The sequence below is a fragment of the Colias eurytheme genome, chromosome 4, assembly GCF_061535395.1.
Source record: "Colias eurytheme isolate Ceu_HAF_F1 chromosome 4, ilColEury1 Martin Lab GWU primary, whole genome shotgun sequence".
In the NCBI taxonomy this organism is placed as follows: Eukaryota; Metazoa; Arthropoda; class Insecta; order Lepidoptera; family Pieridae; genus Colias; species Colias eurytheme.
The window spans coordinates 1,105,236-1,131,139 of NC_142983.1; the positions used below are offsets into that span (position 1 = coordinate 1,105,236).

A 25,904-nucleotide genomic window follows, 5' to 3' on the forward strand; every position below is an offset into this window, starting at 1 on the left:
CTTGTGAGAGTAAATTCTTTGTTATTAAATTAATATTGCGTTTTTTACTGGATAAAAAGCTTTTAATGATATCTTTGAAAGGAGAATATTTAGAATGGTGAGAAAGTGGATGTTAGGTTTATTTTGGAGAATTAAATAAATTATTTAGATTGACATCATAATATGCCAAAGTTCACCTGGAAGAAATTGCTTTTAAGCGATAAGGCCACCTATTCAACATGTACCTAATATTTTTCTTTCTTCTGTATGTGTGTGTTAAAAAAGGATTTGTATTGTGTTTTATAATAATTTTTTAAACTCTTCCAACTTTTAACTACAGTTTCATCAATCGATAATTTTAATTTACTCGTATAACCGCAAAAATGCATAAAATTCGCTCCATAATATGTTTACAATTTTACAAAATATTCACATCAATATTGGAAATTCTTTCAGCGCACTTATCTACCGAATATTTATCGTGGAGAGTAATTGTGGTTATAATGAAACTCTTTAGCCGCAGGCTGTTGTATAAAAAGCAATTTAAAAGCTATTACAATAGCGTTTTATTTTGATCAACATTGTTTTATATCATACCGAGAGTGCATATAGATGAAACGTTATAATTTATTAGTTTTACACGTCACTTCAGGTATATTATTTTATTTATATATTTTATTTTTACATACATAGATTATTACAATATTTATTATTAACTTTAACAAAACAATACGCCAATAAAAAGGAATACCAATAAAAAGACAATTAATGTGACAGTATTATACTTGTTCTTTTAAAATTATTTATCTTAGTAATATTTTTTCCTGAACAGTGTTACTGCAGCAAGTGATATTTTTCATAAAAGTAATGTGGCTATAAAAGCATAGCACGTTTCTATCTATCTAATTTCTTAATTTTTAACAAATTCAATGATATCGTCTTCATTTTGTGCACAATTGTTTTTACACAAATTATGTTTGAAGCAATCAAGGATAGTTAAAAAAAATACAGAATAATACATAAAACTTTATTTTAATCTAAATTACAATACTAGCCTAAAACTAAATTATCTTATCCTAAGTATGAATAAATTTTTTTATTATCTTCCTCGTCAGATTTCAAATTTGTCACGGCTTCATCTCTTCTTTATTTCTCTTACATCAGGAAGAGGCGTTATATTTACAGACACTTTCTAGACTAGACTTTGACTTTATCTGACGTTGTCTTCTTGGAAACACCATGCATGCTCATATATATTCTTATGAGCATCTGCTTTCACTCCTTTGAACATCGTAAAGTTTCCTACTCTTTGATCCTCTGAGCTGATACCGAGGTTCAGTATTCCTATTTTCACTGACCTTGCTGTAACTTGCTGTTTTTTTCCACCCTTTTTGATGCAGCATTTCGTTGATGAGTGTGAATACCTTGGAAGGAAACAATATCTAGAATAGAACTTGCTGTGGTGTGTACTTGATACACTTTTAACTCTTGAGGCATTGTTACTCTTCTTTCCATACTGGCTTGTTGAGCTTGTCGAGTATTGGTGATCGGTATGCTAGAGGCAAATTTGCGTTGTGCTTGCACTCGTTTCTCCATTGGTAAAGTACAAGGAACTTCGTAATCTAGTAGAAGTTATGACTCACTTGACAACGAACTAATAGTCGGCGGTATATATGGTTTGAAAAAAACATTTCACAAGCGCGATTCAGAAAATGTGTCGGTACAATACAATCATACTCTGTACTAGCTGTGCCCTGAGCTTTTACCCGCATTGCTGCGCTTCTATTGGTCTTAGCGTGATGATATAATATAGCCTAGGTATATGTTGACCCGACCTGTTAGTAATATTCATGAAAAAAAAAGTACATCTACTTTTTGCGTTATCCCAGATATACAGACAGACAAACGGAAAAACATTCTAAAAGCTATATAATATTTCGATATCGATGGTAGAGTTTTGACTTTCCTACGATTGTATAAAATGTATAGATTTCTCTTTACTTTTATTACGTTTACAGTATCTAAATCTTATATATAAAAATGAATCGCAAAATGTGTTGGTAAGCGCATAACTCGAGAACGGCTGAACCGATTTCGACAATTCTTTTTTTATTATATTCCTTGAAGTACGAGGATGGTTCTTATGTAGAGAAAACGTAAACATGTACCACGGGCGAAGCCGGGGCGGACCGCTAGTCTTATATATAAAAATGAATCGCAAAATGTGTTGGTAAGCGCATAACTCGAGAACGGCTGAACCGATTTCGATAATTCTTTTTTTATTATATTCCTTGAAGTACGAGGATGGTTCTTATGTAGAGAAAACGTTAATATGTACCACGGGCGAAGCCGGGGCGGACCGCTAGTGTTATATAAAAGTACATATTCCATTTATCTCGCCTGAAAGTCAAGCGCTAAAATATCCCATTTTCTTCCTCTTGTTTATTACAGGGCCGAACTTGCACAGATGATAAATGATTGCAATTTAAAATTTATAATCCGTCAGGCGCGCTCGGACATTTTGAAGAAAGGTTCACGGTGTTTTAGTTTTTTCCCCTTAATAATGAAGTGGCAAATGATGAATGAGCTACAGTAGACGACAGCTTTTATTAGTTTTTTGAACTTTACAGTTTTACTAAGTACTTGTAATTTGGCACTGAAGGATCGGTTAGCGTATTTTTTCTGCAATAGTTTGTGCCTTTTTGAGGGTATTGATAATGCATTTGCGGAAGCAGATAATGCATATTTATCTATGTTTAATATTGTTATAAAACAAATTGCACGTTGCTGTGTTTTTTAAAGGTTACGTCTGCAAGAAACTGTTAAAAATAAGAACGAAAGTAGAAGTAAGAAGACAATTTGATATTAAATTTATTTTTACTGTTCTTATTAATATGCTTACTAATATTTAAATATCCATTCTTAATCTTACCTGCACTGCAGTGTACTTTGAAACTAGGTGATTTCTTGAGGCGCACTATGAAAAATGAAGTTTATAACCACGTATCACGTTATATGAGCTTCGCATAAGTTGCTAGATGAAAGGCATTTTTTTACTGCAAAGTAGTGTATTAATTTGTTGTATAAAAATTGATTAACGTATTACAAAGGTTTTTTATGTGTTAAGATGTGTTATTTAGGTACTTATCTATTTATTTTGTTGCAAAAAAACAATTAAAGCAATTTAGGGCCGATTTTTCAATGCTTGGATAAAACTTATCCGTCCAATAAAGTATTACACGATAATATTAAAATGTCACGTAAACTGTCAAATACGGTCAACTGTCAAATACGTTTTTAAAATGGTAGTTTCGACGGAATGGTAGCTTAACATTATTGGACGAATAAGTTGTATCCAAGCATTGAAAAATCGGCCCTTAAGCGATTAACTTATCTAATGATAGTCGTAACATTATTTACGAGTTGGTATATTAATGTTTTATTATAATCAGAAAATTAAAATCAACATACTCATAAAGAACATTAATTTCGCACAACATACGTTCAAATATATGTACTCCAACAAATATTGCCTTAAAAGTTAAAACATCCAACCAAACTGAAACGTCTTCACAACAGAAAAGACTTACAACCAAAAATGAAGACTTACGTGAACGTAGACTGGCTAATAACACAGCATCTCTATGAAACCCGCTCAAGGATCTATAAAATTGCAGGGGGCTTTAATTATGCATTCAACGGGTCAAGCGATGCGGACAGACATGCACAATACAATGGGAAATGAACAGTCGCTATTATGGATGTAAAGTATGACCTTTGATATATACATTATACATATGTATATGAGTGTGAGGGAAGTATGAGGTTTAAAGTAAGATGTATACATGTAAAGACAATGTTAAATGTGTGATTATATGTAGAAACGTTACGAAGGTTTTGTTATTTTGGATGTGTAAACTGTATTGAAAAGTGATCAATTTGTATGCTTGAAAAAATTATCTTGAATAATTCTTCTTAATCTGTATTCTTACAACTGTTATTATCTCAACTCTATTGTACCGAAGGTTGTCTGAAAGAAATTGCTCTTAAGCGATAAGACCGTCCATTGTACTTTGTTTACGCTATCTCTAAGTTAACTGTTTGTATTTTATTATCTCATTTATAAGTGCAATAAAGGATTAAAAAAAAACAATTGACAGACAGTTTAACTCATAACAATTCTAGAAATTCACATTTTTACCACGAAAAGACAACAAAAGAGTAATTAAATTCTTTATACATAAAAACTCAAAGCCGTAATGTTTCATACAGCTATTATTAAATCTATAAACTGTGCAACCGGAGTGGAGCTTTGAGTCTCACTTGATGGGCCTTTTAAACGCCCAAAAGCCTTTAGTATATTAAAGCACTTCAATTTTATATAAAAAATACGTGTATTTTTTAAATATCATTTTCGACGCATGATTATTTAACAGCGTATGGTTCAAACGTTGGAAATCTGTATATTTATTAAACTATTGTTTTATTCATGCGACTCGGAGATTGGTGTTATCTGTTGGATTATATGGATCATATTGATGGATTTATTGTTTATTATCTGTATCTAGATCAAGATACACTTTTAGTAATTATATATACCTAAGTTATCAAGTAGTTCACAATTTATAAGAAAACTAGAGGTCCGCCCTGGCTTCGCTCGTGGTACATATTTCGCAATAAAAGGTAGCCTATGTCCTTTCTCGGGTATCAAAATATCTCCATACCAAATTTCATGCAAATTGGTTCAGTAGTTTAGGCGTGATTGAGTAACAGACAGACAGACAGAGTTACTTTCGCATTTATAATATTAGTATGGATTTGTAGACTACCGATACTTTGATCAATATGTTTTGACATCGCTTGTGGTGCGTTATATCATGATAATATTAAGGTATTCATTTGTCTGTAATATATAACCAATATGGTACTTACTTATGTACGAGGCAGTATTATTCCCTTTTATTCTATACTAGCTTTCCGCCCGCGGCTTCGCCCGCTTTGTCTAAAACATAATAAATTATATACTCAAACCTTCCTCTTGAATCACTCTATCTATTAAAAAAAACCGCATCAAAATCCGTTGCGTAGTTTTAAAGATTTAAGCATACATAGGGATATAGGGACAGAGAAAGCGACTTTGTTTTATACTATGTAGTGATATCGACATTGGATGGATTTGTTTTATTGTTTTCTGTAAACAAAACATAAAGTTTAATTTCTCAAATGAGTAATTCGTTAACACTTCAATAGGTACGTATCAAGCAAACCTCGTAGCAAATTCTCAGAAATCCATACGAGCTCAGATAATAACATTTTAACGGCGCATAAACACGTACGAGGAAAAAATCAGAATTTCCCCGTACGACCTCTAAACGCCCTGCGACGTCATACCGCCCCATATCCTTTTTATTTTATTAGTAATAGTCTATAAACCGTTCGATGTTTTCTCTCTACATAGCAGTTTGACACTTTTATTACAACTGTCCCGATTAAAAGCCGTATCATGGTAAATGCTTTGACGGAAAATCGCCTCTATGTCGGCGGTAGAGAGGTGAATATCTTACGTCACAATTTGATTGAATGTTGGGAGTTGTAATGAGATGGTCAGCAGTTATTGATTCACGTGGTTCCATTAGGCTGGGTGTAGGGATGTGATGTTCTAATCGCAAATATCGATAGCAATATTTTTCCCAAAATCATAGAGTACATTTTAGCATGTTTAATTTCATCATGTGAACGTACGTACCTTTAAGATACTGTTGGCGTTTAGCATTTTAGTTCAGAAGGCTGTTATCTATATCTTAGTTACAATACGTATGGACTATGTTCAGAATTTATTTAATTTATAAATTAAACTCGTAGGAACCAAAATATGAACACATTTTATGTTTCAATTTGCATCATCAATTTATATTACAATAATGTATTAAGTAAAGCCTCCATTAAGCTTTAATTTGTTTATTTCTTAATGAATAGATAAAACAGCATTATATATATATGTTATGGACCAAGTGATAAATTGGGCAGTATACATAATGCACGGGCATTATGAAAAATGCCCAATATGAGAGTGCAATTTGATAATAATTATTCAAATAATCAAATTGACCCGGCATTATACATATTGCCCATCACCTTTTGGGCAGAGTAATACAAACATATTTAATTACTATTTTTTATTGTTATTGTCATATAACTTAAAATAAACTAAATATTAAACCACTTAAACAATCAGGCTCATTATTTGGATTAATTACCAAGGACTTCTACCTTAAAAATCCACTAGTTAAATAAATAAATAAATAAATAAATAGTTAAATAAATAAATAAATAGTTTTTGCATTTAAAACTTAAGGAAAGTCATATTAAAAATATAACATAAAATATAATTAAATTTAAAACAAAAATTTCACAACGTACCTTTGTTTTATAGAAATGACTTATAATTATGAAACATAAAATAAACTAAAGTTTAAGTTTAACTACATTTTATTTATAAATAAATAAAATGTAGCAAGTAACAGGTTTATTTATTAGAACAACTGCCACTGTGATGACATTTTGAGGTACACAACTTTTTGGCTTTGCGACAACTACATTTATCCGACTTGCAACCACCTTTACAACCACATCTATTATAACCTTGCCCTCCGCATCTAGATGACATTCTACAACACTCTCTCAGCGAAATCTGTGTCTCTGGAACATCTTCAGACGAAACAAATCTTTCCTTGCAGACAGTAAATTGGTTTCTTGAATATACATAGTTGGTTTAAAACACCTTGTTTTGTTCCCAGTTTATAAAGGTTATTGGCTGTTAATTCAATAACTGTAGCAAGCATATTTCTTCCATCGCTACGAGCGCGATCAACATCGGGAACTCGGACTCTTACAGTGTCACCAATTGCAGCCATGGGATATTTAGCGCTTGATACATCCAACATTTTATTTGCTTGTTTCTGCAAATTTTGTAAAGCTAGTTTCCTAACTGCCATAACATTTTCTTTTTTGCGCTCTAGGTTTTCCTTTTCGTTTGTGGGTATTGGGTTTGAATCATTTTGAGTGGACTCCACTTGGTCAGTTTCGATGGGCTCGAGTTGATCATTTTCGGCGGACTCTACTTGATCGTTTTCGGCGGACTCTACTTGATCATTTTCGGTGGACTCTACTTGATCATTTTCGGCGGACTCTACTTGATCATTTTTGGCGGACTCTACTTGATCATTTTTGGCGGACTCTTCTTGATCATTTTCGTTGACAACCACTTGATTCCTTTCAATAATAGTGCTCTCAGTAGATAATAGTTTCTCTAAGTCTTCTTCAGAATTAATATCAAGCAGAGCCTCATGTGGTATAGAAGAACTTTTAAGCCCTACTTTCAACTTCGTTCCAAACATGGCTTCATATGGAGTACAGTTAATACCTGTGTGATGGGCTCTATTTTTCATTAATTGTACAAAACGTAATCCTTCCGACCATTTCTTAGTGTTGTTATCCTCCAACCACGTACTCAGCATATTCTCTATGTCCTGGTTAAATATAGAATGACATTCTACAACACTCTCTCAGCGAAATCTGTGTCTCTGGAACATCTTCAGGCGAAACAAATCTTTCCTTGCAGACAGTAAATTGGTTTCTTGTTATAAACTAATAATAAATTGGTTTATTATCAAATTGCCCAATTGTCATGTAGCATTATAATAATAACCGTGCAATGTGATAAATAATGAAGTTAAGATAGTAATTAATCACTTAGCCCAATAAAGCTAGACATTATTCATAATGCTCGGGCATTATAAATAATGCCCGCATTAATCACCTGGTCCATAACATATATACATCTAAAATAAATTGCAAACGATAAAATTGTACACAAACTTAAACAGTTAAAAGTTCCCATATTTTTCAACGCGTAAAAACGTTACAATTTAAAAACACCATATTATATTTGAGATACCCAACAGAAGTTGTGAAATAATTCTTTCGTGCATACCTCTTGCGGTCGCCTAGAGAGTTATTGTAAATTAGATTTGGTAAAATCATACCGAGTTCCCGCTCGTACCGGTAAACTTTCCTACACTGTATCTTTGACGTTCATAAATTTTAAATGTTGTATTCGTTTGTGGAATTTTATTTGGTACACGTGAAATTCGATACTTTTTGGAAGAAAAATAAAATGTTTATTTTTTGTGTGTTTTTATTTTATTATTAAATTGGTTTCTAAGTCGGTGATATTGATAGACCATGATGAAAAAAAAACGAAATATAATAATATTGTATTTTTAAATTCTAGTGAACTTCTGTAAAAAAGCTCCCTTTCAATATATTATATTCACATAATATACGCGACGTATATCACTTTTTTGTGTACAATCGCCGTTTAGCTAGGAAGGCTAATGAAAGTTAACTCTAAGTACAAGAAATATTTTATCGATACTTCAATATTATTTCAATTTATCGATACAATCCCATCACTAGTGGTCATCGAGTGCTAACTCAGCTGGTTATCGTGTCGCGTATACTCATGTCTGTCTGCTGGTTTGATATAGATACCGTTTTTATTACTTTGTTTTTTTCCTACTTTGTTAAAGGCTCTGAGTAATGAATACGTATGGACTGTGTTCAGAATATTTATTAATTTAGACTTCTTGTGCACAAAAAATAGATTTTAGGCAGTGAGATCAAAAGCCACCTTACTAGTACTTAGGTACTTAATACACATGAACATTATTAATATTTTAAATAATGATCAATATAAAATTATACTTCTGTTTATAGAAAAACATTCTTGTATACATATAAACCCAATAAAAATGTTTTCAATTACCACACAAAGTTAATTAAAACGGATTAATCCCGCAGATAAGCCTCATAAAATCGTAAAACGAACAATTAAGACTAATATGATCTGCGGACTTTCCGTTGCACATTATACGCATTTAACAGGATTCCCGGACACTGTTATGAGTATCCTAATCCCGGGATAATTGTCCAACGCCTAGAAAGTTCGTAATTATACAAGTCCGGATTGCATCATGGAGTTTGGCCGGGAAATCCGATTATGGATGATTAGAAAAATATGTAAGGAGCTTTCAGCTTTGTTTGGTAGGAATCGATTTTTTTGGGTATTACGCGGGAAATGAAATTTTTCATGTTGTATGGATTATTGTGTTGTTTTATACAACTACTAGCGCTCCCGGCATAATATGTTGTTTTGCCTTGCTCACTTAGTGTTACGAAAAGTAAATGTTGGCCGATCTCAAATCTACCTAATAGGCGAACAAAATTTTAATGAGAATCGATGCAGTCGTTTTGGAGGAGTATAATTGCTAACATTAAAAATAACACGCGAATTTAATATATATAGAGAAGACTGTGTCACCGACATAGCTCGCCGGATTAGCACGCTGAAGTGGCAATGGGCTGGGCACATAGCCCGCAGAACCGATGGCCGTTGGGGCAGAAAGGTTCTCGAATGGAGGCTACGTACTGGACGACGAAGCGTGGGACGACCACCCACAAGATGGACAGACGACCTGGTCCGAGTGGCAGGGAGCCGCTGGATGCAGGCCGCCGGTGACCGGGCGTGGTGGAAAACCCTGAGGGAGGCCTTTGTCCAGCAGTGGACGTCCCACGGCTGACACGACAGAGAAGACTCTACTCGTCATAGAGTTTATCTCTACTCGTCATTTTAAGATTCACCGCCAATCTATTTATTAAAATACAAAAATTTATATGATTCACAGTTTTATAAAAAGATATAAGACATAAATTAGTTTAATTATTCCCACTTTAACGTTAAAGTTACGTTCACATAAATAGTACACGTCTAATTCAAGCGCTGAAAATAATTAAACATGTACTGTATCTAGTACAAGTGACATTTTGCCAAACACCGCACTAATTGCTGCTCGCACGTGATTACGGTACATCACTATTCACTCACAGAGTTGTTTAGTGACTGAGTGAGTTGCAACTGTTTAGTGACTTATTTTAGTCTTTACAAAACACTTATTCTATTATGTTTATTGTTGTTTGTGACTCTGATTTTAGTTACGTTTATTACGAGGAAAAGTACCTGTATATTATTGTGAATTAAGATATGGTTTTGTTTAAAAACTTTCTGACTACAGATGTAGTATAATAGTATTTGTAGTATATATAACAACTAGCTTTCCGACCGCGGCTTCGCCCGCGTTTTCAAAGAAAAAGCCGCATAGTTCCCGTTCCCGTGGGATTTTCGGGATAAACCTATCCTATGTGTTGATCCAAGTTACCCTCTATATGTGTGCATAATTTCATTGTAATCGGTTCAGTAGTATTTGCGTGAAAGAGTAACAAACACACACACATCCTCACAAACTTTCGCATTTATAATATTAGTAGGATAAAGATTACAGTGTTTCAGTTTTTTTAACTAAATGTAGTAAGAGTCCTAAAATGTTTTAAAACTATAATGAGGTATTCTTTCAACAATTCAAAACGTACATCGATGCTCAAATTTTTTATATTTTTCAAGCTGATTAATTAACAAATAGAAATTTAATTTAAACACAGAATTGCGTGTTAAACAAATACGAGTAATAGGTACTAAGTAACAATACTAATTATAGTGGTGAAGCCATTATTAACCATTAGTCACTCATTGGCACGTCACTTTACCTAAATTAGGTTGACGTGGGCCAATTATACTTTCCTAATGGACAAATTTCATTTTAACGTGTAGTACGTTTCCCTTCGACTATAGGTTCATTTTATTTTTTTGAACCAACCAAGCTTATTTTAATAACACATGGGGGGCAGATTTCAAATAAAAATAATCATAAAAAATTGGTTGTCTGTAAAGTCGGTTTACTGACGATAATTGAACGTGACAACGTCCGATTGTGCTTCTTTGTCGCTCGTTCCGCGCTCTCGCTCGCACTTCAAGCCATGGAACGCCTCAGATGAGTCAGAGCGAGGTAACGCCGCATGAGTCATGTTTTTTCGTGCGTGTTTTATCGAATTATAAGACGTTGTCACGTCAAAAATTTCTCCCAATCGAAAGTTTTGAGATAACAAGCATAATATACACACTTGAGAAATTATTCCATTTATTTAAGTCGGTAGAAAAAACCCTCAATTTATCCGGATATGAAAACGATCACAGAAAATCAGACTTTGCATTATTCCTAACAACGAGTCGGATTTTCGTATTACAATATAATTGAAACGAAATAACCCTACATAACTCGGCAATAACGTTTCATAGAAAAATCCGTTCACTCGACTACAATACCAATCGAAGTGAATGACTCTAACAATTCTCAACTTCTGCTTAACGAAATAAAATACGAAATTCATTGTTTACCATTCGACTCAAGAAACTAGCCGTAGTTGAATAAAATTCAATAATAGTCAATCTATAGCGGACTGCTGGTTTAATATTTCAAATATTAAATAAACCTTGTGTTATAAATGGGAAAGTCTGAATTTAAACGCGATTTATTCATTACCAGCTTTTCGCCCGCGGCTTCGCCCGCTTTGTCAAAACATAATAAATTATATACTAAAACCTTCCTCTTGAATCACTCTATCTATTAAAAAAAACCGCATCAAAATCCGTTGCGTAGTTTTAAAGATTTAAGCATACATAGGGATATAGGGACAGAGAAAGCGACTTTGTTTTATACTATGTAGTGATGATGATAGATAATTATTATTATCCCGACGTACACTTTTGATAATAATATAATGAATAAATCGCGTTATAAATCCGTTAAAATATTTATCTTCTAAATGTATAATACACGCGTAAAATCAAACAAGTAAATACTAAAGTTTGTGTGGTAAAAGTGTTTATTGCTCTTTTATATGTAAAAAGTACTGAAAGGGTTTTGTTATTTACATATCTGCTGTACTACCAAAGTTTGTCGGCATTTTCTTATTAGCGATGAAGCGTTTTCAACTTTACGAAGTTCATTTTTTTTCATATTGTACTTTGTTACTTTTTCCCATGTAATCCTACTAATTTTATAAATGCGAAAGTTTGTGTGGATGGATGGATGTTTATTATTCTTTCCCCTAATAACTACCGAACCGATTATAATGAAATTTGGTATGTAGGTAGCTGAAGATCCAGAATAAGAAATTAGTTACTTTTTATTCCCGAAATACTAGGTACTGGAACGGGAACTATGCGGGTTTTTCTTTGAAAACGCGTGCGAAGCTGCGATCGGAAATCTAGTAAAGTATATTCTAATATTGTATTTAAAACTGTTAGCAAGGTGACTTTAAAAGCATAAATTCTAAACAAAAGCGCTAAATTCAGCGGACAAAAGGTAGCATAAAGTGCAACTCTTTTTACCGCTTAAAATTCTTACTTACACGGAATTCTTTCGAGACGTTGTAATTTTCACCTTGTTCTTTACGGTTTCACTGAGGCTGATTTGTTGCCTTTTTCCATTTATTTTGTTTGCGGTTGTAATAATGTTGGAGTTAAGTGGGGTTTAAAATGAGTGTGAGAGAATTGGCCGATTTATTTCAGTAATCACTCATTTTGTGATGTTTTTTAGCTATATTTTTACGATAATAATTGATGATGATTAATATTGATGAAAAGTGCAGTAGACCCTAAGGTAAAATGCACTTTCTCAAATAAATATATCGCTAAGAAACTTATTAAGTAAATAAAAAAAAGACGTGTGGCACTCGGGGACTGCCGCGGTAAAGCTATTGCATAGCATGCCTTCAAGCCACACCTCTGAGCCCGTCGGAGTGGGGAGCGTGAGGTTTTTTCGTTACGGAATTTCTTGATTCGGTCGCCGCGCTCAAGGCCCGCGATAGAAGCTATGCAATACCTTAAAAAATCTTATTGTTACTAAAATTTCATCACCTATTTCTGAGATTATAACGGACAAGCAATCAGACAGTCAAGAACACATACAATATTGCAACAGTTTACCGATCTAAGGAGCACCAAAAACATTAAACAGAACCGAACTCTACACACAATTTAATCATTTAAGTAGATAAACAAACAGCATTTAAAACAATATTAGTGATCCAACGAGACAAAAGTTGCTGATATAAATTATCCAGACCGCAGTTATCTACAACTAGTTGTACAAACTGTTCGTAAGCTATAAATTATATTAACATATTTTTTGCTGCACGGAAATCGTTGATGAAAAAGCATACGTTTGTTATAGAATAATGCGCTTTATTACAATGTGTGAATGAATAAAATTGAATTTGGATGCGTATGGTGAAAGTTTCAGGCTTCTGAGTGATGTAGGTTTTATGTTTTTCTTAAAATTTTAACTATTTATAAATAATTTAATTATTAAATGTACAACTTATCTTCTATATAAAAAAATGTTTTTCTTGGTCACGGCATCACGCGTGAACGGGTGGACCGATTTCGATAATTCTTTTTTTATTATATTCCCCGAAGTACGAGGATGGTTCTTATGTACAGAAAACGTAAATATGTACCACGGGCGAAGCCGGGGCGGACCGCTAGTCATAAATACCGATGTAAATTGTGTTTGTCGCTATAAAAGGATTTAAATTTTGTTGAAAATAAATCTTACATCATGTTTCATATAATATGTGTAATGTAGAGGCCTATATAAAATGCTACAAATATCATTATTTTCTATTCCAATCCATATAACTCCATAAATTGATTTATACATGAAACATATTTTTACCGTTAAAAGAACTTGTTTCACTTTAATCTCAAGCAAATTATTCGCTCATTACGAAACACCTCCAACACATATTAATCTCACTTATAAAAATGAAAACATTATAAATAGTTTGAAAGACGCATAGACACACACTCTTAACGAGATGACATTTAGTGTCATTAAAATTACTCTTTTAATTAAGTCGGATGAAATGAAGGTTTGAAGTAAAGCCCATCTCATAAACGATCATTTTGCTCTAAATAAAGTTAAAAGTTTGAGTTTTACTGGAAATAAATTCAACTGTCTTCGAGTGTGATGATGTCTAGAATATAATGGGAAATGTTTAGAAATTTTGAGTGTTTCTTAAATCAGCTGGTTTAGTTTAATTCAAAAGTTAAAGACTTTAGCAGATTTTAAACGTGATTTATTAAAAGATTTTAAATGTATAATTTCTAAATGTATAATATTCGCGTACACATAAGAAAATTAAAAAAATGTCATTTTTAAACTTTAGAACGAGGTTTTGACCTTTCCAGTGTTTTCGTTAAGTTATATTTTACAATCGTTGAGAAAATTAAGCGCGGTTACGCAACCTAGCACCTCAAACAATGTACTCTTCATTTCAGTCCTTAAAAAAACCAATAAATAATTATTTAAAAAAGATTTTTCATACATTGAACTGCTTCATCTCTATTGTAGTGGAGATGGGGATAGTAAGGATGGAGATAGGTAAAATGAGGATAGTAGGGTTTTTAAAGGTTAATTTCCATAATGTTCGATATGAATAATAATGACTTTATCCATGTAAAAATTAACTGTTTATGTTTTTTTTTAATCAGATAACCCTTTTAACCTAAGTCTGCAGTTGAAAGTAAACACGTCACAGTTTAACGAAGCATGCACTTTGTATCCATAATTACCTCAAGTAATAAGGTCAGATTAACACTATAAATAATTGTTTTAATAATAAATTACATTTGGAGTCATGCGATGTGAAAATAAACATATGGGGCGTAATTAAAAAAATATTTTACATTATAATATTAGTCAGAAATAGAGAATTTGACCAAGTACAACAAATATTGAAATAGATTTTTTAAGAATACCTACTTGATTTTTGGCGCCCATGTTTTGAAAGAAAAACCCGCTTAGCTCCCGTTCCTGTAGGATTTCCAGGCTAAAAGTAGCCTATATCTTATTCCAGGTTTGCTACCTACATATACAAAATTTCATTGTAATCGTGTAAAAATTTCATTGTAGTAGTATTTGCGTGAAAGAGTAACAAACATCCATCCATCCTCACAAACTTTCGTATTTATAATATTAGTAGCGTAGGAAAATTAGGAAACTTTATTCTTAAGATCAAAATGAATCTTCTTAATCATGCAAATTATTAACACTCCAATATAAATATCATCAGATTTCCAAATCGTAAGCAACATTTTAAAATTAACATAACCAAAACCTTATTCAATTTTCCGAGCATGTCTAAACCTGGGTATAATCAAGTCCCCTGGGGGCATGATTTTCTTCAAAGAGACTGGTAATGCCCTCTGGCGGCATATCATTATGAGAGAATTAATTAAACGAAATATTATTTAAAAATTCAGTTTTAGTTTAGGTTGTACTTTTTATTGTTAGAGCAAAGAAATGTAGCACGAAGGAAAAGTTCTAAGAATTTTAAGGATTTGTTCACAAGTTGCGCCTTTGAAGTGCTTGATACAATTATCTTTATTTGCTTTGTAATTCAGGCTTTTTTACGCCTATGTTTATACCGATTTAAAGGTATAAACAAATGTTTTGATAATTAATTGTTAGTTAGTTAGATATATAATGAAATTACATTTATTAAACACCTATTATAAAATTAATCTTAAAATGGAATAATTTGGATCCCTTCGTATATTTATAAAATGACCTTACGACCAAGTTTATATTTAATTAAAAACATTAACGAGAAATAGGTCGTAGTATTGTATATTAGGCATGGCATTCCCAACCTTTTCGAAGTCGGTGAAAATCGCTGATTCAACATAATAATGGTATAGAATCGAAAAATATAGGCCTGGGACATGGAAACGACATATTAACCTTTAGCATGTATTGTGCTCGTTACAAATATCAAGGCTTTGTAAGGCCTACCAGTTCGCTGCAGTGAACTATAATGTTACCCTCAAATCCTTTGAAAATAACTATATGGTTAAAATAACTAAGGCTTTCGATTCGAACCAAAAATTATGTTTGTAAACAAAGATGATTTGATGAAAAATAAAATTTAAAAGTTAATTTGGGCATTGACGTCTGTCTCTTCCTGAATTCGCGGATAAAAATATATACCCCATGGCAGTCAAAAGAGTATATGTTTTACTGGCAAAATCAATTTCAAAATCAGTTAAATAGTTTCTGAGGTTACTTGACACAAACAAACAAATATAAAAACATATTATATGAATAGATTAACATGTATTTGCCTCATTGTTAAATAATTTGAAAGACACACAGTTAAAAAATAGAAGAAGAAAAAGAAACAGTAGAACACAAAAACAACGTGATATAGATTGTTATCATGCTAATTAATGAACACACACACACACATAAATACAGTAATTAATGGGCATATATAGCAACATATGATTACAATCGTTCAATAAACACAACATGAAACAACAGAGTATTAATTTTAAAATACTAATTCGATAACGCAAATAAGTATAATAACAGAACGAACAAAGGCGAATTTGCATCGCTGACCAGTAATTAGAGTTGGTTTTATTTCGTCTGCTATCTGCCTCGTTATCTACTACTGTGCGATAAGAGCTCAGATAGCACGCAATAGCTTTTATACGTCCGCAAAAATTGCATTGGTTTGCCTCTACAATGTAATCTTTGCTCTACATCTTCTGTAGTGTATGCGCTCTACGTTTTATAGAGTTACCATGACATCTCTACATAGAGTCGTTTGTTTAAATGGGTAGAGATATATTAGGGTGGAGCGCGGTTGTATGGAAAATTTTTTTTTTACTTGTTTTGAATTCTAATAGGGGGGGATTAGTGCCTTATGTTAAAGTTAAAATAACTGTTCTTTTTCAGTTCGTTAAAATAATATCTTCTGCCTCCGCTTGGGCCTTGAAACTTTAAGATTTTCTGAATTCATGAAGTATTTTTAGGGTTCAATATTAAGTTTATAAGAGGTATATAGGGAGTATAAATGAAATGAAATTATATATTAACGATATAAACAAAATAATTAAATGGAAAACAAGTACATTTTTTTGATATAATTTATAAAAAAACAAGTTTTCAGTCGGCCTTGAAATCCCTTTTTGCCTCAAATTTCGGCATATCTTTACGTGACTCCAATTTAGCTATTATGGCTCCCAATCGTGATGAGTCCTTACACATGGAAGTGGCAGCTTCTGTCGTCAACTTAACAGCTCTTTCAACTGCATGGGTATGGCAGGGAAGACGTATAAACAATAGTTCAATTTCTCCATTAGTTAAGACTTGGGTCCCGAAGTGGCTCCGTCGATATGTAGGTACAAGTGTCGCAAAGGAAGTTCATTCATGTGGAGTAAACAAATTACCCACTCTTTCTTTTGTCTTTGATAACGTAGGTAAGTTAATCTGTAAGTCCTTCTTTTTCTTTTTTCTCTTTTTTTCAGGAACGCCAACGCTCGTAGTGTTTAGGAATTCATCAGCTTCACTACTACTCGGCAGTCGGCTCCGAAGTCGGGGATGTCGGTGATGTCATGGAAACTGTATCAGCTGATATTAAACTGTTCTTCAAAGTTTTACTTGTGGAGTTTTCGCGATCTAGTTTCCGTTTAAGGATCCTTTGTAGTTTTTTTGTTGTTGTAATGTCAATTTTACCGATAAACATATTTCGAGAAGTTCGTTGATCTATTAAAAACGGTTGTTCCTGTTTGGGGACCTTTTTATCAGTCGGGCAGCTGCATGTGGAAGATTTTTACATTTGCAAGATGCAATATCAAAGAACAACTTACTATTTTCACGAAAACTTTCATAGTTTTTTGGAGAAAGAGTGTTAATAGATTTAAGTAAATTTTTGTATTTTAAGTGATATGCTTTTAACATCTGTATGATTCTCGTTCGTGTTACAGTCGGAATAGAAGCTGTTTGCCATATACCTTCAATCCTAGGTACCACTATATCTGCTACTTGTGTAAATGTTGGCTCCTTTGCAGTTTCTAATTGTAATTTGAACTGATGTCTCGTCCATTCATAATACTTCATTACATCTTCATAAGTAGGTAGAGAATTATCTTTAATATCCACGACACCACCCAAAAGGGGACACTTAAATGCACTGCGAGTCTTTTCCATGCTTTAAAACAAACGACCGACCTTTCAATTCGAGTAATAATTTATAAAATAAATTGTCCACTGATATTGTGCAGGTGTCGAAAAGTACGCGCCGCGCAACGAAATGCCCCCCGCGCTCTACCTATTTTAAGTACCTAAATCAACGCAAGAATATAATTTTTATGATTGACAATCAAAATAGACTATTGTAACTATCGAATAGCAGAATTAAAAGGTAATGAATATTTATAGATGACATATTTATGAAGCGTCAAACATGGGTCTAAAAATCAATTTATTCAAAAGTTCATTGACCTTTCGGAGGCAGATGCTATAAACTAATTCAAATTATATTTCGTGTGTGTTATGTTAAACCCTAAAGGCACCCTTTTCACGCTATTACATAACAATAACACGAAAAAAGTTTTTTCACTCCACCCTAAGATATATGTAGAGTTGTAGAGTGGGTTATTGATTTATTTTTCATCTTGGTCACTGTTTTAAATTGCTGTTTTCAAAAAGTAATGCATAGTTTTTGCTCTATATTTGATAGAGCTATTAAACATCTCCGGTATTCGTCTTATCTACAATAACGTGATCTATCATGAGTGAAACGCAGTTAGTATTGCCATATACATCAAGAAGGTCAGATCCACTGCAATAATAATGACCTACATATATTCATAACCTATGCAATGCCATCCACGATAGAGATGTAGCAATTAGAGGAACATTCCGCTGGGACAAGTATTTACTGGACGCGCTATTAGTGTATTATTAGCTCGGGATGGTTGTTTGATAGTCGATTGCATTGCTTGGTAAAATAGCCGTGTTGAGTACTAATTGATGATGTTGTATACATATACGACCTACACATGTGTTATATATATATGTTATATTTAGTTGGAATTGTATTTTGATGATACTTGACCCACGAAACTTATTAAGGTTTTAAAAGGAATGGCTTTTGATACTTTTTTTACTGTAAATCCACTCCTATTGGTCGAAGCATGATGTTATAATAGATATACTTCGCTATATCGAAAATTCGATAGAAAAATTTAAAATTATATTTTATGCTTATTTCTTCTTTTTCCAAAGGGGGGAGGGACATCATGTTAGCGGTAAATTATATCATTAATATATAAAAAATAATAATCAAATATTTAAAACATGTATTCATTGCATTATCTTATATTATCCATATTTACATGTAAAATCAACAATCAACAAATTAAATAAAATACAAATGAAATTATAAAATATAACGTAAATAACATTTCGCTGAATTGGTTCAATTCCCATTATAACTTGCTTCCAATCGGGAACAATGAATGTAACGAATTGTAATTGTAAAGGTCACGTATACCTGCAATAATTGTAATTAAAATATTGTATATTTTATACTTAATTGTATGTCATTATTGTTTTACATTGACTTGTATTTAACGATTATGAATTTAGAGTATAATTGGAGATTAAAGAAACACAAAGTCTTATGATAATATTTTTTAGTACATAAGTACTAAAAACCTACATTCATTTGTTTTTTTTTCATTTCGTTTCAATGATTATATTTACATCAGCCTTATTCACATTACAATATGTTTTAATATGCATTTTGATGAAATCAAACCACAAATGTTACATAATTTAATACCTTTCGTATAAGTAAAGAGTGAATTGGATACAATTCATAACATTTGAAGATACCATCTTGTATTATTTACATTATATTATATGAGTATAATACAAATTGAACTTCCACACCTCTCACTTAAGGTACATTTTCGAAGTTCTATATAACATTTATTCACCTTCGCGGAAACGTACAACTTAATATGCCTTAATAAATATTAATATAATATGAATTTGTTTCAGGCTGCGCTTTCCTCACATATTTCAACCCGGAAAGCGCTTCGAGCGCACAATCAGCCCTCCATGAAAAACGGACGTTACCAGGGGTGAGTAACCTTTTTCATTAATTTGATTAAATTTATTTGTGAAGCGATATTTTATTAAAGGTTGATGTTCGACATCGTTTTACAAAGGTGGAAGTTGTGTACGGATTTTATTTACATATTTTAAAAATAGGTAAAGTAAATCGACTGTAATCATTCTACTCTTCTTCGTTATATTATTATTAAGGTAAGCATTATTAAAATCAACATCTACTCCTTAATTACATTGGCATATTACTACTTTAATAACCAAATGCAGAAACTAAGTTAAAATATAGCTATGTTCTATAATCTCTATATTTATATACCGCTCAATATAATGTATTTAAATCGTATTCATTAATATATAGATATTAAACTTGAATCATAACACACACAGACATAACTAATTACCCTTCAACATAAAACATACTGTCTAAATATATCTATACCATCCTATAAACATGAATAGCACAAGCGAAAGCTTTGGCAAACAGAAGAGCCTTGTCGAGGCGAACTATTTGACCACTGAATTACCGCAATACTCTCGGACTTGTATCCATTAACCTGTGTAATGTGTATATAGATGGCTACACCACATTTGAAACTGAACTTTATGTATCTTGATATATGATTTTTATTTCAATGTATAGCGAGTTGTATATCAATACGGTATACAAAGCTTTGATTAGAATGTATATTTTTGTTGGATCTTTTAAAATATCTCTTGATTCTTTAATTATAATAATTCTAATCAAATCACTAAATTGTGTTAATTCCATAAGTCGATATATCAATGAACCCGCATGGATTATGTTACAGAGAACTTTACCAAGTATCAAACTATGAACTCAACGTAAAACCAAAGGGTTATAAAAACATTATACGTCTATAATATTACCTAGATAAGATAATCTACCATAAATATGTTCAGCAATATCTTATCATAACAATTACGTTACTTTACACAACAACTGAGCCAATTCTCAAAAATAACGAAACGACATCCAAAAATACACAATCGTAGACAAACAATACAGTAAAACAGTAAACGTTCAGTCATACAAACCGTTAAAAATAAATACATTCGATAAATAAAACGGTCGATTACCGTACAAACACGACTTGCACCTGCACCTAGCTATTTATCATTTTTGCGAACCAATTGTTCGCTACACCTGGTTAATTTACGGTCGCGAGCTTATGCGAATTTATTAAGATTCAGCATGTTTATGTTTTTATAGCTTTTGATGTTATCTTTTACACATTTAATTTTTATTCCGTAATTGCAATGCGCGTCGACGGTTGTTAGAATTTTATTTATCGGTCTAGTTTTGTTTATTCTAAACGTAATTTAACTCACGTGTCAAAAGAAAGTTTTCACTTAAATACTAATGTGGATTTTTTTGAAGTAAAGTAGTAGTTTGAAATAAGAAGTAAGAATAGTCAAATATACTAATTTCGTTCAAATTTTAATAAAGCTTTATAATATGGACGGACATACATGAATAATCGTAGAATAATAAAAAAGTAATTATATGAGTTTCTTTACTAACCTTAATCTCTTACAAACCAAGGCAATTACTCCGTTATCATTACAAAATAAACGCGAGTAAAGCTCGCATCACAAATTACACATGAACCCTCAAAAAGAAATTAGCATTTTTTGTCAAAATAATTCAGCAAGGGTACAGACGGCCGCGACGAATAAAGTAATTGTGCCTAACAAAATTTAATGCCGGTATAAAATTAACCACTACTTTATATTCTCTGTGCGTCCAGTTTTGTACGAAGGTAATTTTATTTAACATAAAACGATTCCCGGATAATGACAGTGTCATCCTGGATACACTCAGGCCCACACTCGCAGGTTTTTAACGTATTTAAAGAGGCTCTGGCGGGTATTTAGAGCAATTATAAGCTAATAGACTGCTTGGAGTTCGTTGTAGTTGGAATTGATACTGAAGATGTTTTTGTGGGAAATTTATTTTAGAGTATTTATTTATTTTCATTCCAGAACAAAAAACACATACATAATAACATAGTACTCTGCCAAACTGTAAAACAGTTTGTTGACTGAAATAAAACTGTATTTTGAAATTTTGCGCATGTAATTTGTCGTAGTTAATGTGAATTTTCGTTTCACTTCTATGGGGTATTATAAACATAGCATGAGTAAAACATATTATAATAATTTGTATGGTAGTCTTCTGTAAAAGAAATTTACTAAGAAGAAGTGTTCACGAGCTAACAGAACGAACAATTTAAATAATATTAAGTTTGTTAATAAAATATAAATCTTTCAACTAAACATATTTAGCAATATTATATTTGGAAATATATTATTAACGACATAACTGCCAAGTCACGTCCGAAATGAAAACGAGTTGCAATATTATTCCAACGCATCAGATGAGTTTTATTGCACATTTTAAATGTAAAATAAACACGTGCGTCATAAAAAAGACTCAGGTGAGGTTAATTCGGCCCACACACCTTTTATGTTACCATACATCAACGGTTAGAAAGGGTTGGAATTGGCAGGTATAAAGGTGTTTGTGCCATAAATTTATAGATTATTCCTTCCGTTTATAGCTCGGAAGGATGTCTATCTTCATTATGAGTATGGACTTTGTATGTCCAATAAAAAGTCCATGTGTTTCGTGTTAGAAAATTTAATTTGACTTTGGTGTCCGTTTTAATCGGTTAACATTTTTAAATATTGTGTCTGTATGTGTTCGTTGGTATGTGTGTACTAATAAGCCTTTTATAAATCACAATAAATCGGTACATGCACTTTAATATGTCCTAATACTAAGATACCAAATCCTTATCGTCCAAATTAGTAAAGTTGCACGACATTCATTGCAAAGAGTTACTGTTTCGTAAAATTATTTACACTTCTCCTTATAAAATGTCTATACATTATTAAAATAAAACATATAAGACTGTATGTATTAGGGCCGATTTTTCAATGCTTGGATAAAACTTATCCGTCCAATAAAGTATTACACGATAATATTAAAATGTCACGTAAACTGTCAAATACGGGCAATTAGAATACGTTTTTAAAATGGTAGTTTTGTACATTATTCGACGAATAAGTTTTAACCAAAGATTGAAAAATCAGCCCTTAAACATATAAGACTGTATGTATTAATCGGGTAACTAAATTGTTTTAATTCTAACAATATGGTTTCTGTAAATTATGAAAGCATTATTACATCGTAAGTTTTTCTCTTATCTTGCACACAATAGTTATATTATACGCTAACGTTATTGCATACATAATTAATACGTAACTTATATTGTTTTCATTAAAACATAATTATTATAAGAACATAGAGCGCGTATTGTCTTCTTACATTGCTTTTGATATGTATATTATATGCATGCTACTTTTTATTCGTACAAGTGTTTTTGATTTATGTCCTTTTAACTACCTATTAAATAATTAATTATAGGACGGGAAGAAGTATGTATTTTTTTCTTTCAGGTAAAGTAGGAATACTTCTCCTAACCTCAGTGGTAGTCACACTTTTTAAAGAATGTATTTAAAAAAACATCCCTTCCATGATAATATTATGATAAAATGTGAATGTACAAAAATAAGACGCCTCGTATTTTTAACTAGCTGTTCCGCACGGTTTCACCCGCATTGCTCCGCTCCTGTTGGTCTTAGCGTGATTATATAGCCTATAATAGCCTTCCTCGATAAATAAGCTATCTAACACCGAAATAATTTTTCAAATCGGACCATTAGTTCCTGAGATTAGCGCGTTCAATCAAATAAACAAACAAACGAACTCTTCAGCTTTATAATATTAGTATAGATTCTAGAATGTTTTACGGTTCTTATCCTATCTGTACATTATATCAATAATTAATAATAATAATCTCATCATCAGTATATTCTCACTCGTAATTTGAATTTAAATCCTGTATAAAAATTAACATACAAACAAAATTTTATTTTTTGTTCTAATATTCGATTGCGAAAAGCCGAACATTATCGCATAACGAAGTCCAAATAGTTTATACCAGTATATTCATTTCAGTTCACTTGATAATTTGCCATTTACAATATGAAAAGAATCACAAATGTAAATAACATTCCCATTTTAATTTTCAACCCAAGTCTTTTATTATTTCTTGACTTGCATACTGAATATAAATTGTGTCATTTCGCAAAACCCTAATGGAGAGGCAGATTAAATATTTCAGAGGGGAAATTTTGGAGCTATCATTCATAAAAAATGTATCGAAGTATGCCTTTTCTTACTTGAGCCAAGAGGATAGTTGATTTTAGATCTTATTCAGGATTACCTGAAGGGACTGGCATCTGGAATGTTATAGAAATATTAATGTAAAAATTACATTTAGTAAAGTAACTTTTGGTGGTGGTATTTTGTGAGATTTTTGTGGCAGATTAGTTCTCAATTGCGTCTGTATTACATGATCGCTTCTTTTCAATTATAAGCAAATCAGTAAATTATTTATTAGAATTTTTTAAATAAAATTATTGATCATTATTATCAAAAGATACTACGCAGCCCTTAGGCCCGTGTCCCAGCAGTGGTTGATGATGATTATCAAAAGCTGGTCTAGGATAAAAAAGTTTTATTTTACGACTAGATTGCACACTAAAACAATAACACAAATATTTATTCAAACCAAAATGTGAAAACTCCTATAGACATCTAGACTAAAATTATAAAGAGGAAAGGTGTATGTATGTATGTATGGTTTTCACGCATAAACTACTGGACCGATTTTGATGAAATTTGGCACAGATAATCTTTAGACCCTGAGAAAGAAGATAGGCTACCTTTTATTGCGAAATATGTACTACGGGCGAAGCCGGGGCAGACCGCTAGTAGACATATAATATTATATTTTCTACTCTCCAGTCGATTCTTGTTATAAGCCAACAATTGTTAACGGAAGCCAAACGCATTTGGAGCTAACACGAAAACCTGTCATGTGAATAGGAGGTCTTAAGGGTGTTTGGGGAAAATAATATTTCTGTATTAGGTTTATCTTTTCTTATATTTTTTAGTGTTTGGAGTATATGAGATAATTATTTAAATGACTGTCTGTATACAATTAGTGTGTAAGTACTATAAAAAAACTTATCAATCGCCAAAAGCTATCAAATTCAAAATATTATTCATGAAAAAGAAATAATAAATAATGAATGAATCTTATTGAAAAGCCATAATTATATTCTTTGTTATAATAATTTACTAGCTTACCGCCCGCGGCTTCGTCCACTTGGTCTAAAACCTAATAAATTATATACTAAAACCTTCCTTTTAAATTACTCTATCTATTAAAAAAACCGCATCAAAATCCGTTGCATAGTTTTAAAGATTTAAGCATACAAAGGGACATAGGGACAGAGAAAGCGACTTTGTTTTATACTATGTAGTGATATTGGATTTTTGCAGTCAATGTAATATTTATGTACCTAATTCTTATATACAAAAATGAATCGCAAAATGTGTTGGTAAGCGCATAACTGGAGAACGGCTGAACCGATTTCGATAATTCTTTTTTTATTATATTCCTTGAAGTACGAGGATGGCTTTTATGTAGAGAAAACGTAAATATATACCACGGGCGAAGCCGGGGCGGACCGCTAGTAATAATATAAGTTTTTTAGTTAGCATAAATTCTTACAACACTAAAATTATCTAAAAGGTATAGCTACAGGAGCAGGGAGCTTGTTTGATTACATCCCATATTCTTGCAACATTTATCAAATCGTAAACGTAAATTCAAAGCCCTATGTAATTAAGACGTATGACAGAAAGAGAGAAAAGATAGCTATATTTCATATGAAATTTCGTTGCATATTTACATACGTTTTCCCGAGAGATCACGTGGTTATATGGAAAGCTTAACGACGTATGAATTATGTTCCTTAATGGGGTTTCCGATGTCTTAATATTTGCTAATGGATTTTGATAATTTTATGTTTTGTATT

General features: G+C 32.1%; 1 protein-coding gene across 2 annotated transcripts in view; it reads left to right on the top strand.

Annotated features, from left to right (window-relative positions):
- Positions 1–25,904, top strand: part of bru3 (CUGBP Elav-like family member bruno 3) — a 542,443-nt gene that overhangs the window by 42,032 nt on the left and 474,507 nt on the right. For both annotated transcript variants that reach the window (XM_090120316.1, XM_090120317.1), the window contains one exon: positions 19,857–19,939. In XM_090120316.1, coding sequence (XP_089976442.1) covers positions 19,857–19,939 — 83 coding nt within the window. The remainder of the gene's footprint in view (positions 1–19,856; positions 19,940–25,904) is intronic.